This window comes from Bactrocera dorsalis, chromosome 2 (assembly GCF_023373825.1).
Source record: "Bactrocera dorsalis isolate Fly_Bdor chromosome 2, ASM2337382v1, whole genome shotgun sequence".
Classification (NCBI taxonomy): Eukaryota; Metazoa; Arthropoda; class Insecta; order Diptera; family Tephritidae; genus Bactrocera; species Bactrocera dorsalis.
In genome coordinates, this window is record NC_064304.1 from 4,399,208 (window position 1) to 4,412,202 (window position 12,995).

Sequence of the window (12,995 nt, forward strand, 5' to 3'; positions counted from 1 at the left end):
CGCCCAAAAGTATACTAAATTAATAATAAATTTGCTATAAAATGTGATATATGCTTTACGTGTGAATAAAAATATTTTTCCAACAATTTAAGAAGTATTTATTACTAATTTTTCTTCCTTTAATTAATTAATTAAATATTTTTAGTTGCTTTGGAAGTGCGCTCAAGTATCCCAACACTGTCGGCAGCGCATTGCAGCCTGCTATCAGCAGCTGCAGCGCCGCCGCTTCACCCAATTGAGAGTGAGCGCTTAGAAGAGCGCCCATATGCGCTGCCGCTTTCAACTCACTATAAAAGTGCGACTTGAGACGCTGCTAATCTCAAACGCAAAGCAGGCTCGATCATCTCTCAACCCAATAGATTCCAAAGTCAGAGCTAGAACTGCTTACAAGCTTCAATTAGCACTAACTAAGCTTAGTTCTGATTGGAACGTCTAGTGAACGCGTCGTACTTCCGCGTGCCTGCAATGATAGTTTAAGAACATAACAAATTCGAAGAGTTGTGTCGTAAGGGAAGTTGTACTTGTGATATACATATGTATGTACTTACTTGCACAAAAGTGAATATGCCATAAATGCCAATAAAATTAAGAAATTGCAGACAATAAGTGTAGTACCGCGTCTTAAAATCTGCTTCAAGTGTGAACTCACGTTTTATTAACAAGAATCAAGATATATGCACATTTACATACATACAGACACTCGTATGCGCTTGTCTCATAAATTTCGAGGAAATTGATTAAGTGAAATACAACAAAGAAAAATGCATTACAACAACATTTTTGGGCTGCTTTTCGTCGCCACATTGCTGCAGGCGGCGAGCGGACGTAAGTTTTCAAACGAATTCTATATACAAACATACAAACATACGTATAAGCTTTTGTAGCAGTCAGTGTAACGCAAATCACTCTTGAACATAATCACTGACAAACTGCATTTAATGAAAAAAAAAAAACAAAAATAAATAAATAATAAATGATTTGCATTCAAGAAACCTGTCAATGTTGCAGCTAACGAATTTCTCTTCTACTTTCACGCTCAACTCAACGCTCCTACACACACACACGCGCGCAAACCGGCACTTGACGAACTCGTCGCTGATAATATCTGCGCAAACAATAATCAAAACAAACACACACATATACATATACATAAATAATAACAGAATTTTATTATTCCTGTTTGACACCTTATAACACCTATGGACGCTGTGTGCCGATCAAAAGTTGTGGCTTCTTCCAGAAACTCTTCGCGCAGTACGGTAACTCGTTGCCACAAAACTATGCAGCGGAATTACGAGGGGCACAATGTCAAGCTGGACCGGGGGTACGTATAAATACCCATTGTTGTTGTACGTTAAGGGTCGAGGCCCTTTACCGGTTAGCATGTTAAGCGGTAACTCGTTGCGTCTTTGAAATCGCGCAATCGTGAGTTTCTGTCATGACTTGATTTTTATTAGGTTATGTAATAATAACAGTAATACTAGGAAAGATTACGTTACGAATAGAGAATGATATAATTTAATATTAAGTCAAAATAAACGCGAGGAGCAGAAATAACTGATAGTTTAACGTATACGTCGTCTATTGAGCTTTGATATGGGTAAAAGTGTTTCAATGTAGCGAAAATTGTTGTTATTATAAAAACAGAACAAAGAAACACTGGCTGATATTTTATTTATACTATACATAGTTGAGCCTTGCATGAAAGCGAAATAAAAGAGAATTGTATTAAACATTTCTCCAATGGCAACCTCTGTTTATCAGTAAGTTACCAACCGCCTTACGAGTCCAGCGATACCAATACCTGATAATTTACGCAAGTTTTTCAAATTATTGCAAGCTTTGTGCATTTCCTTGAATTTCTGTGCTGATAAAAAAATTCTGTGGAATTTCATTTTAATCTCTCATTTTAATGCAAGCGTAGTATCAACAAGCCATAAAGTCAAGAATTTAACTAATAAAAGCTGTTTAACTATAATAAAATATTTATTTTTTTAATGAAACTGGTCCAGTTTTGTAAAAGTGAAGATAAGCGATTTTTATTGCAAGCCTGTTGTGAGGTCTAAAAGTAGAATTTCAGGCATTAAACCGTTTTACGAACGAAACCATAAAATAGCTCTCCCTATTATGCATAGAGTCGTTCACTAAGTAATTTCGTTTGATGACAATAGGTCAAATAGTTAAAAAGATCTTATTGAATTTTTTCACAATCAACTTCACACTTAGCTGCTTTACCGCTTGTTCATAAAAAAATATAAAATTTTATGGAATAGTTTTCGTTTGGTGCCCTATCGCAGATGGAAGATCGGAAACAGCATTTTATGTATATTTTGCGGTTTTACTATCAAAAGGCTGTGTAAGAAAAAGATGTGTTGACCGAATATCAATGCCAATTCGATCTTGAGGATGCACCACGTCCTGGAAGAACCCTTAAAACCGATGTGAATAAAGTCGTTGGTGGATGCAAAACGTCGAATAATAGCTCGAGAGATTGCCGAAAGGTTAAAGTTGTCTAACAGTACCTGAACGACGAAGATTAATTTCGATGCTTGACATGTGGGTTCTTACTTCAGTACGAAAGTTGCTTTGTCGCCTTAACCACTGTGACTCAAAGACTGTGAGTCAAAGAAGTGATTCATTTTTGAAACGCATTGTTACTGGTGACGATAAATGTGTTGTTTATAAGAATAAGAGATCATGGTCTACAGGGTTTGTCCGGAAAGCAATAGAACTGAGTCGATTTAAAAAAATTTATTGAACTAATCGTTACAATTCTTTAAAAACTTTCAAAATAGGCTCCCTCTGCGTCGATGCATCGCTGCCAGCACGATTTCCAAGCATTGAAGGCGTCACGGAAGGCATGCTCCGGAATAGCCTTGAGTGCCGATGTGCATGCTGCTTAGATCCCATTTGTTGTCTCAAAATGCTTGTCTTTCATTGGCCTTTTCAGGCAAGGAAACAAAAAAGTCCGAGGGGCCACATTTAGGCTCTGAGGAAACGTTGGGTTGCTAGCTTTGGATAGGTACATAGCTGTTCACTGTAAAGGCGGTGTGAGCCAGGGCGTTGTCGCGGTGCAACTTCCAATCGGCTACGATGTCTTGTCGAACCCGATTGACCCTTCGTTTGAGTCTCTTGAGGACGTAAAACTTGGAGACGATTTGCCCAGGAGGAACAAATTTTTGGTGGACTATGCCATTGATGTCAAAAAAGACAATGAGCATCGTTTTCACTTTGTATTTGCTCATTCATCAGCGACCTCTTCCCGGTCTTCCAAAAAGGCCTGATGCCACCGAAACACACCATTTCTTGCTAAAGCATCTGGGTAAGCCTGCTTGGAGACAACTGACCAGCCTCTCGTTTGTTAGCTAGTAACGCCCTCTACCGAGTCCAGTCGATGCGCGAACTCTCCGAAGTACAGTCGCGGCTGAAGAAAATCAGTTTTATTTCCTTCCCGACAAACCCTGTTTAAAGGATGAACCAGCTCAAACCACTTGATCGTTTATTTTGCGCTTTAGATCGACAATACCACGATTAATACTGAAGTATATTGCGATCGGCTGGGCAAATTGAGAGTTGCATTCCAACAGAAGGGGCCAGAATTGATTAATAGAAAAGGTGTAGTGTGCGAGACCTTGAAGACTCGTCAAACGCTTTTAGAACTTGAATGCAGACTTGCTCATTACCTCGAGCCATTACTTGTTTCGGTATCTGGGTTGGAGAACCTTCACCTCAAAACAGGCCATCAAAACCCACTTGGTCCAGTTTTTTTGCCTGCAAGAATCAAAACAATTGTGACATATTAACTGGTGAATATTAACTATCAACCCATATTATACTAGGAAGAACAGTACAATGCAAGAAACTGCCAATGGCACGTGTATACATTGTTTTGGGAATTTTAGAGTTTGAGTTCATTGATTGTCTTAATTTTGTGTTTTTTGACGAACATTTCTAACTGAAAAAAAGTATAAAAACCATAATGTACAAAAATATTGCTAATTTTTTTATTAGTCGGTGATTTTTTCGAAACATGTTTGCTACGTGTGCACATATGTATGCGCACACACCTCAAAATTTATTGTACAAAACAAAAATTATAATAATGGCATTCCCAAGAATTTTAGGGAAACCGCGCTTTTTCATTTTTTGTTAAATTAGTTTGTCAATTTTTTGTTTTTGTTTTTTTTATGTGCAAATAAATTCATCTTTTTCTATATCTTAAAATAAGCTGCATGATATTTATACATTCGGAAAACCCGTTTCTACTTGAATTCAATTCAAAACGAGATGCGAATGTGTTTCTTAATTTTTAACTTTAATTTGATAAGCGTGTGCGTTTCGGGCGAGTGTGAAAAAAAATCTCGAATTTACTTGCGTTGCGATAAATGTTTAAGCGAAAAAAGAAAATAATAAACAGCGACAAATTATGAAAATACATACTATACTTGTATACATATGCAGATTGAGCTTGCTCGTGTGTAACAATTGACTTGCCTTTGAACTCGCGGCAAATATTGTTTGTTTCATGAATGAAACGTAGATTCCATGCTGAGATATCGTCTTTTGGTAACTGCTATTTTGCATTAGAAATAAATACGTGTATTTATATGGAAACAAGGCCAGTTTTAACATTTAGCGGCGTATAATAAATAAAGCAAAATTTTTGCGGGCTGCCAAAGATGCTTAAACCGCAAGCGCATTGTGAATCCCAGTTGAATTTTGAAATAAAATGATATTGAAGAAAAGATAAATATATATACATATGTATTTACTTAAAGAAGACTAACGATAAAACTCCCCTTTTATAATGCATGGGTTTTCGCTACAAGATAGCAAGTGATCTCTGTTAATGTACATATGACAGCTAAATGATATTCAGTGTATAAAATTAGACGGAAACGAGAGAGAATTTTGTATATTATTTTGTTAAGAACTTGAGGCAAGTGTATTTGGATATGATCGAAAGTTTAAAATATGTCATAAAAATTCAATACTCACTATTTGACGAAACCGTAAATGGATGGGAACCGGAAAGTAGGAACACTTTTATGGGGTAAATGGGGGCTAGTGAAGATATTGCAATTGCTCACGTCACGACATATTTTAGATATGAGACACTACTTACGCAAAATTTTCTTCCGTTAACTTCATTGGTGCTCATTTACATATTGTAAGGTGAAATGATTATGATCCTTATTATTATGGAATTAATAACTGTGATATATGGAAAGTTGACTTGGTCACTAGGTCATGTTGTCCAAATGAATGAAGACACTCCAGCTCTGAAAGTATTCGATGCAGTACCCGCCGGAGGAAGGAGAGGAAGAAGAAGACCTCCACTCCATTGGAAAGGAATATAAAAATAATATATGGGTCCGATTCCGTCCAACCTTACTATGGTGCCAAGAAACAAATAAGTGTATAAAGTGTCATCAAGATATCTTCATGTCTTAATTTCTACGAACGAGTTTTATAGAATTACACATATAATTTCGGCAGACATTTGCAGTAATACAATATTTTTTATATATATGACCCATATTTCTTACATAATAAAACCGTACTGATATCTTCGAATTTATGGCTTTCAGATACATATCTGTTGCGATGAGAATCTCACGCCATTTCCTTCAGCCACGCGTCCAACCCAGCCTACGCTAACAAATGGCGGCGATTCCACAAACAATGCTGGGTCAATGGATCCAGCAGGCTTAAGTAAATTACGTGATCAAAAATGTGGCAACGCTGGCGGTGAGCGTGTATCTCACGGCGAAGATGTCGATCTGTATGAATTCCCGTGGATGGCGCTTCTGATTTATGACTCGCCTCAGGATCCCTACAAATGTGGTGGCTCATTAATAACAGATAACTTCGTGTTGACTGCTGCGCATTGCATGGTGGGCGTGCCAGGTAGAATGTAAGTTGAATACACCATAATTTTATGAATATCTTTAAATGGTATTGTCGCCTTTAAGAATTGGTGTTCGTTTGGGAGAGCATGATTTATCAAAGGATGAGGACTGCGTTGTAGTGAACTCACGGAGACTTTGCGCTCCGCCTGTGGAAGATGTCGGTGTTGAAAGAACGATTCCCCATCCGGAGTTCAACAATGCACGTAAAACCAATGATGTCGCCTTAGTCAAACTGAACCGTTCGGTGAGATTTCAAAGTAAGTTAATTACAACAATTTCCCCGAAGCATTGAATGCTATTCCCTTGAGAATGTAAACACAATTGAAATATTTTTTATCTACAGGACACATCAAACCCATTTGCTTGCCCATCATTCCCGAAGCCGCGGAAATACCCTTGCATAAACGCTTCTTCATAGCGGGTTGGGGCGGCACAGAGAACAGCAGGACGTCCAACATTATGCAAAAGGCTTTGGTGCCATTTAGAACTCGCAGCGAATGCCAAAATATCTTTCGACGAACGCCCATCAATGAAAATCATCTCTGCGCCGGTGGCGATGGACGCATAGACACTTGCAAAGGTGACTCTGGCGGCCCACTCTTCTATTTAGCGCCGTATAGCGGACCGCTTAAGTCCCTACGTTTTGTGCAATACGGCATTGTGTCCTTCGGCGGCACGGAGTGTGGCGGCGACAGAAATTCCCCAGGCATTTATGCAAATGTGGCACACTTTTTGCCATGGATAACCAGAAATATTGCTCAACATTAATATTAGTTGCGGATATGTTTAGACTTGTGCAATATTTGTTGTATTGATTTCATGAATGAAATACTTTTTAGCCATATTTTTCATTCTTATTTATGTAATATCTATTTATATATTATACTATGTGCGAATATAAAAACTTAATGAGATTAGGTTATATAAAAATGTGCCCTAAAATTAGCCCCACGTTGGAGCTACAAAAAAAAAATAAACAAAACTAAGTTTTTTTAAATTTAATAATTGTTTATTTTTTATCACTGAGAAACCACTTAATATATTATACTATATGTGAAGAATATTGGGTAGTCGAAAAAGTCTTTTCGTATTTCGTTCTCGGAAGAATGCCACGAAATCCATCAATGAAATTTATGAAGTTTACGAAGACGATGCTATATCAGTTCGTGTACCACAACAATGGTTCGCTCGCTACCGTTCTGGAAATTTCGATGTGAAAGATGGACCTCGCTCTGGTCGACCTATCGTTGAAAAAGTCGACGAAATTATGAAAAGGATTGTCCAGGATCGTCACATAAGCAACAATGACATCGCTAAGGAACTTAACATTCATCATCAAACGGTTTTGAATCATTTAAAAAAGGCTGACAACAAAAAGAAGTTCGATTTTTGGGTACCACATGTATTGTCTGCGAAAAATTTAATGGACCGAATTAACATCTGCGATTCTTTACTGAAACGAATGAAATCGAACCATTTCTGAAGCGAATGGTAACAGGAGACGAAAAGTGGATCAAATACGTCAATAATGTGCGAAAAACATCAAGAACCAACGTGGTGAAGTTCAACAAATGGTCGCAAAGGCAGTATAGACGCCTCGAAAGGCTATATTGAGGGTTTGGTGTGGTTGGAAAGGAATTATCCACTATTAGATGGTCGCAGTTTTTCGCCGAGAAACCAGAAAAGTTTTACACTGATGGATTAATGTCTCCAGCGAAAAAATTACAAAAAGTGGTGGACCAAAATGGTTCATATTTGGTTCAAAAAAGCTCATTATAAATATAAAAAAATTAGTTGAAGTTTGATTAGAAATATGAAAAGAGTTTTTCGACTACCAATACTTCCGATTTGGAATGTAATAATTGGATATAAATGGACTGCAGCGCCGTAAGCACTGAACACGCGATGGAAGTTGAGTCTCTTTTAGTTTTGTTCTGAACGAAAATGAGTAAATAGTGCCCAAAGCAACCAATAAATGAACAATTCACGCTGTTGGGCTTTTAAAAACTTGAAAAGATACAACAGTCTGGTTCTTATTAAAACCAAAAGCAACAAATTCTATACTTCACATTACGAAACTCAAATTGTTACCACAACAGTCGGGTTTACGTCATCGGCTCGGACTCTAGGACCTACCAAATCTTGTATTTTTTTTTTTGAGTATTAAAATTTGGTAACCTTGTATTTGTTGTATTCGACTTTGAGTTGTCATTTCTTAGTCTGTATTTAATCATCTCTCCTCTGAATTTAAATGTTTTTTTTTTTTATTTTTAATTTTCTGACCACGTTTAAATATACTAGCCTAATTCTGGTAGGTAGTATATTTTCAATTGTAAAATCCTTGATTCGTTTCGGTGAATATTCTAAAGCCACTGAAACCCAAACACATTTTCGACCTGGAAAGTCACCTTTAACACACAACAATAACAATAATAATATGGGTCAATAAATCAGTTCACTCCCAGATCGTTATCAAATGCTTTCAATCGAAGTCGAACAAAAGATGATGGACAAACAAAAAAACAAAAGGATATGAAAACAAAGACTTTTATATGAATGAAATACCAAAAATGTGCTGAAATATTTGTCACTTTACAGTTACACATATGTATGTAGAAATATATGTATGTATATTCATATAAGCAGCACGAAATGTTTTAGACATATTTGAATCGTGTCATCCACACTGAGTCCTGCTGGCAGTTATTATGATTGATAATGGCGACTTCGCTGCGTTTAATCCTAAAATAGTGTGTAAAATTATGAAAAATATTTTTCATAATAAAAAAGCATGTAATATGGTTTATTTTAATTTCGCAGTTCATTTCTGCTGGTGTCTTCTTACTACACCCTGCCGTTTCTGGTGAAACTCTGTGTGGGGCTTCTTAATAATTTTTTCGCCTCATCCGTATCCTTCAATATGGATACACTTTTGTAAGTATACATTTATATTTTTTGAATTTTTATGAACACACACACATGCACCACTTTTCAAAGCATCAACTGGAACACCTCTTTTCCGGCCATAACCGTTTGTGAGATCTACAATGGCGAGAAGATTTGGGACATGAGCGAGGAATATTTCGGCGCGAACCACGACCTGCAATTGGACGATTTTGTCGGTGAAGTGGTCTTTTTCCGTGGCACCTGTACCACATGCGATAGATGCGATTATTTGAACTGCCCACAGAATATCACCGAGCTCTTGACACGGGTGCGTATGAGTAACAATTCGCTTGACACAAGTATTAATATTGACCTGAGTTGACTTTTTCTGTAGTTTCGCGGTAAATGCGCACAGTTGTTGCTCAATTGTAAATACATAAACAAACCCTTCAATTGCTGCGACGAATTTTTGCCGATTCACACCGAATATGGCATTTGCTTTGCGTTCAACTCGAATCAGGCACGGTAAGTGAACTTTAATATCGTATAAGCGGTTTTCAATTCGCCAGGTGTTGAAGAGCAGTGAATCGAATAAGCAGCTGTATAACTTATACACAGACTGGGTTAATGTGTATAAATGGATAATTTTGTAATTGCTTTCATCTTAAATTTTTTCGTTGCGAAATTAGACGCTGGCTAGAACGAATGTCAAGCGGTGAGTGCTGAGCTCACTTATACATACATATGTAACATTTGGTTGAATTATCACTACTTACATACATATATATTATAATAAGTAATAAATATGTTATATGCGAAGACTAACATTTGGTTGAATGATCGCTACTTATTTATATTGTTTACTTATGAAATTTCGGTTAGCAACTTTAAAGCACTTTAAATTTTCACATACATTTTACATTACGAGTTTCATATTCCTATATGTACATATATTTTTTCGCTTATTTCCATTGCAGTAAAAGCGCACAAATGCATTTCGCCAGTAGTCGTGAAACCGGTCCTGGCATATTGAAATTTGACGCCTCTGCCGACATTCAGCTTCATATACATCCACCCATCGACATTCCACTGCCCTACTTTGAGAGTACGATTCGTGAAACTGTGTTGCTTGGCAGCACCAAAGAGATCGTCATCAATGTCATGGAGGTGTATAACCATCCCAGCATGTATCAACTCACGCTGGATCAGCGCCGGTGCCGCTTCAGCAACGAACCCACAGATTGGGGACTTGAAGTGGGCCTTTATGAGTTCTATAGCTATTCCACTTGTATTGTAGAGTGCGGTCTGAAAGCGCAGCTGGAACATTGCAATTGCAGCAGCCATTTTCTAGCACCCGCAATGAAACGTAAGCCAAATAGCAGGCTTAATGAATATTCCATGTGCTTACTACTCTTATTGCAGCGCAAAGTGGATCTGTGCCCATGTGTGATTATCGCGGCTTGAGTTGTCTCACAAAATATTATGAGGACATACAACTGGAGCGCAAATCGTGCGATTGTATGAGTTCATGCGAAGAACCTGAATACACTATCGTTTACAGTTCGCCGGATGTGTGAGTATCATAATGACATACAACTGATTAGAAAAGTAATTTAATATCTGTTCTTTTAACTGAAAGTAGTGACAGTGAAAGTAGCATGGAGGTGACACAGGTGCATATCGCACTCGTTGATCTACCAACGCAGCGTTATATTCGACGGGTCACCAAGACACCACTTGACTTGTTAAGTGAGTTCATAAGAAAGTATATCTTGAGCAAAAATTTATAAAAACATGCAGACAATATTGAATATTAAATTCGTATTTTCTTTCCTAGTTTTAATTGGTGGCATAGCTGGACTTTTCTTTAATGCCTCCATTGTGCGACTCATTGAAGTAATATTCTTAATCAAAGAGTACAACTGGAATAGTTTATGGAGCAGGAACAAATAGGAGTGTAATTATGCATAAAAAAATTTCACAGCAATATGCTAATTAAATAAATATTTTTTTTGAGTATTATAATTGCTTATTTCACAACACTATTTATTTTAGAAGTTAGGTGCATAACAAAGTATGTATATACAAAACTACCATAATTCTATGTGCATGGATTAATATCCTCAAGGGGCACACCTTGTGAGATAGCCTACAAACGGACGATTTTTGAAAATTTAAAAATTGCCCCTGGCCAATCGCTGCAGCAAATTTGTGCTGTTACGAGAAAAACGCGTTTAAAAATAAGCTGATGGAGCGTTTACATTTTCGAAGATTGAAACACTATTTCAGATATCGATTTGCGTTAGCATGTTATTTATAAAAATTCACCAAATAATACATCAAGTTATTTATATGTACGTTATGAAATATATTTTTATTGAGCTTTAAATTATGGCTTCTATATAATTGATTGATTACAACCCTTCTGAGATTGGTTTCACCCACAATCCTGTGCGAATATCTTTGAATACATATGTATGTATATTGTCTTTAAACGTTTTATTTCAAGGATGAATAATAAAAACTGAATATATGTATATGAACAAAATTTTCAGAAATCATTTTAACACTAAATGCGCATTGTATTACAAAGATTTCTTCTAAAGCACCACATTATTAAGTATCACTTTATACACGTTAACATTTTTGAAATTCATTAAGTTCCACATAGTCTGTCGATTTTCACCTTAATGTTATGTTACTGTAAGTATCAAACTAAACATCATAGTTCATGGAATTAAAATGTAAATTTTAAAAATTGTTAATTATCAATGCTGTTAATAACATTTTGGCCTAATTAGCGAATTTACACTTAACAAATATATATTGTGCGTTTTTACTTCGGTCATGTTCTATTCTCTCCTAACTCATACTCATTTTTTGTGTTTGCAATATGGGTGTATACGATGCAGAGCCTTCTTTTTGTGGTAGTGGAGACACAAATTGTAGGAATGTTTCAAAATATGATGGCAAATACACGAAGCTGGAGAAAAGCACCAAACCAAGAGTGAGTATTACAAAACTATCTGAAAAGAGAATAAAGTTTTAATAGATTTTATGAGTGGTTGAAGTCTATGTGGGTATATTTTTGAATGTTGCTACATAAATAAGTGTAGTTTGCTCTGTGACCTTTGGGCTGGTGTACCCTCACATACTTAACCGACGTGGCTATTTTGTTACTTACATTACTTCGAGCTTTTTTCTCAAGTGTTAGAATCACACATCCGCAGACTCCTTACCTTTCTGCGGACTAAATTTAACAACTTTACCAGTAGTTTTCCATTATGTCGATCTCTTTGGCTAATGTAATGTTTAAACTTACAGCAGCAGAAAATATCTACACTGTCACTACACTTCAGATAAATGATTCATCAAATATTTTTTCACTAATATGTTTGTTTTCATTCAATAATGCTGTAGGTAGTTGTTTTATCTACAGTATTTATCAGAAATATGTCTTTCTCCTCTAAACAAAGAAATTTAAAGAAAGATTTAAGTAGTGGGAACTATTTAGATACATTACTCTTATCAAGTCTTGAATTTGATTCCGCTAAGTATTTTTATTTCTTCCTATTGTAATACTATTTTTTTGTAATTTACAACTAACAATCACCAAATCTACTTACTTATTAGCTTCTTTTCCCATGGTTCAAACATATAAATGCAAGTAACCAATTCGTATTGCATATAAAGGCTCAATAAAATATTTTTGAGGAACTTCAGCATTTTTGCAACTTTGACCAATATTTATTCCAGCATTCAAGTTGACTAAATGGGTTACTTCCTGACGGTGTTCACCTTCTCTTATTAATTTGTGTAAAAACAATATATTTTCCAGCAATCCTTGTTATAGTTGCTAATTTATTATTTACTTTTGTCCGGCTCAAAGATTTACCAATCAAATTTGCTTTAATATTCAGCTGACGTAAAATGTTGTTATCAGCTGTGGAGTTGCCACATAACCAATCGAATTTTTATCTGTCAAAAGTTGAGGAATTACAGAGAAATTGTAGGGATACGGAGTAATTTAAGGTATTAACCCTGTTATAAATAGTGTACTATTTGTTTTGATTAATTTTGTAGAATAATTGAATAATTTTTTAAAACTTATTGAATTAACATATAAATTATTTTTGTTTTTATTATTTTGTTACCCACAATTAATAATTAATTATTTTTCATATATGGATATGTTTG

General features: G+C 36.0%; 4 protein-coding genes across 6 annotated transcripts in view; 2 read left to right on the forward strand and 2 right to left on the reverse strand.

The window, feature by feature from the left end:
- LOC125776420 (glutathione S-transferase D1-like) overlaps positions 1-4,608 on the reverse strand; it is a 111,069-nt gene extending 106,461 nt beyond the window's left edge. Inside the window, exon 1 of the mRNA XM_049448195.1 lies at positions 4,598-4,608. The gene's annotated coding sequence lies outside the window, so the exon portion shown is untranslated. The remainder of the gene's footprint in view (positions 1-4,597) is intronic.
- Positions 313-6,917, forward strand: LOC105225828 (serine protease grass). Its single transcript, XM_011204466.4, has 5 exons — positions 313-825; positions 1,164-1,324; positions 5,592-5,917; positions 5,976-6,169; positions 6,256-6,917. The coding sequence occupies exons 1-5, from the start codon at positions 762-764 to the stop codon at positions 6,678-6,680; spliced, it is 1,170 nt and encodes a 389-aa protein (XP_011202768.2). The 5' UTR covers positions 313-761; the 3' UTR covers positions 6,681-6,917.
- A 1,145-nt stretch (positions 6,918-8,062) lies between these two features.
- On the forward strand, positions 8,063-11,332 carry LOC105225872 (pickpocket protein 11). Of its 2 annotated transcripts, none has more exons than XM_011204540.4 (8): positions 8,063-8,662; positions 8,733-8,846; positions 8,910-9,126; positions 9,193-9,323; positions 9,776-10,164; positions 10,221-10,371; positions 10,441-10,547; positions 10,636-11,332. In XM_011204540.4, exons 1-8 carry the CDS (start codon positions 8,631-8,633, stop codon positions 10,749-10,751), a joined length of 1,257 nt encoding a protein of 418 aa, XP_011202842.2. In that variant the 5' UTR covers positions 8,063-8,630; the 3' UTR covers positions 10,752-11,332. The 2 variants fall into 2 exon arrangements, with proteins under 2 accessions (XP_011202842.2, XP_049303838.1); XM_049447881.1 differs by having other exon boundaries at positions 8,079-8,662; positions 10,438-10,547.
- On the reverse strand, positions 11,279-12,724 carry LOC105225829 (serine palmitoyltransferase small subunit A). 2 transcript variants are annotated; one of them, XM_011204469.4, is made up of 2 exons: positions 12,425-12,724; positions 11,279-11,824 (listed from the first exon to the last, which is right to left on the reverse strand). In XM_011204469.4, exons 1-2 carry the CDS (start codon positions 12,522-12,524, stop codon positions 11,661-11,663), a joined length of 264 nt encoding a protein of 87 aa, XP_011202771.2. In that variant the 5' UTR covers positions 12,525-12,724; the 3' UTR covers positions 11,279-11,660. The 2 variants fall into 2 exon arrangements, 1 of the variants encoding a protein (XP_011202771.2); XR_007421622.1 differs by lacking the exon at positions 12,425-12,724 and adding an exon at positions 11,983-12,417 and having other exon boundaries at positions 11,649-11,824.
- Between the last annotated feature and the right edge of the window lie 271 nt (positions 12,725-12,995).

What these genes read in the sequence shown, in the direction of transcription:
- LOC105225829 (XM_011204469.4), bottom strand. Translation starts at nt 12,524, where the DNA reads ATGCTGAAGTTCCTCAAAAATATTTTATTGAGCCTTTATATGCAATAC. An exon ending in ATGGGAAAAGAAGCTAATAA is followed by an intron (nt 11,825 to 12,424) that starts GTAAGTAGATTT and finishes TTCTCTTTTCAG; the next exon opens with ATAGTTTTGTAATACTCACT.
- LOC105225872 (XM_049447881.1), top strand. Translation starts at nt 8,631, where the DNA reads ATGGCGACTTCGCTGCGTTTAATCCTAAAATA. An exon ending in CTGCGTTTAATCCTAAAATA is followed by an intron (nt 8,663 to 8,732) that starts GTGTGTAAAATT and finishes TTAATTTCGCAG; the next exon opens with TTCATTTCTGCTGGTGTCTT. An exon ending in GACACCACTTGACTTGTTAA is followed by an intron (nt 10,548 to 10,635) that starts GTGAGTTCATAA and finishes TTTCTTTCCTAG; the next exon opens with TTTTAATTGGTGGCATAGCT.
- LOC105225828 (XM_011204466.4), top strand. Translation starts at nt 762, where the DNA reads ATGCATTACAACAACATTTTTGGGCTGCTTTTCGTCGCCACATTGCTG. An exon ending in GCTGCAGGCGGCGAGCGGAC is followed by an intron (nt 826 to 1,163) that starts GTAAGTTTTCAA and finishes AAATAATAACAG; the next exon opens with AATTTTATTATTCCTGTTTG. An exon ending in CCGTTCGGTGAGATTTCAAA is followed by an intron (nt 6,170 to 6,255) that starts GTAAGTTAATTA and finishes TTTTATCTACAG; the next exon opens with GACACATCAAACCCATTTGC.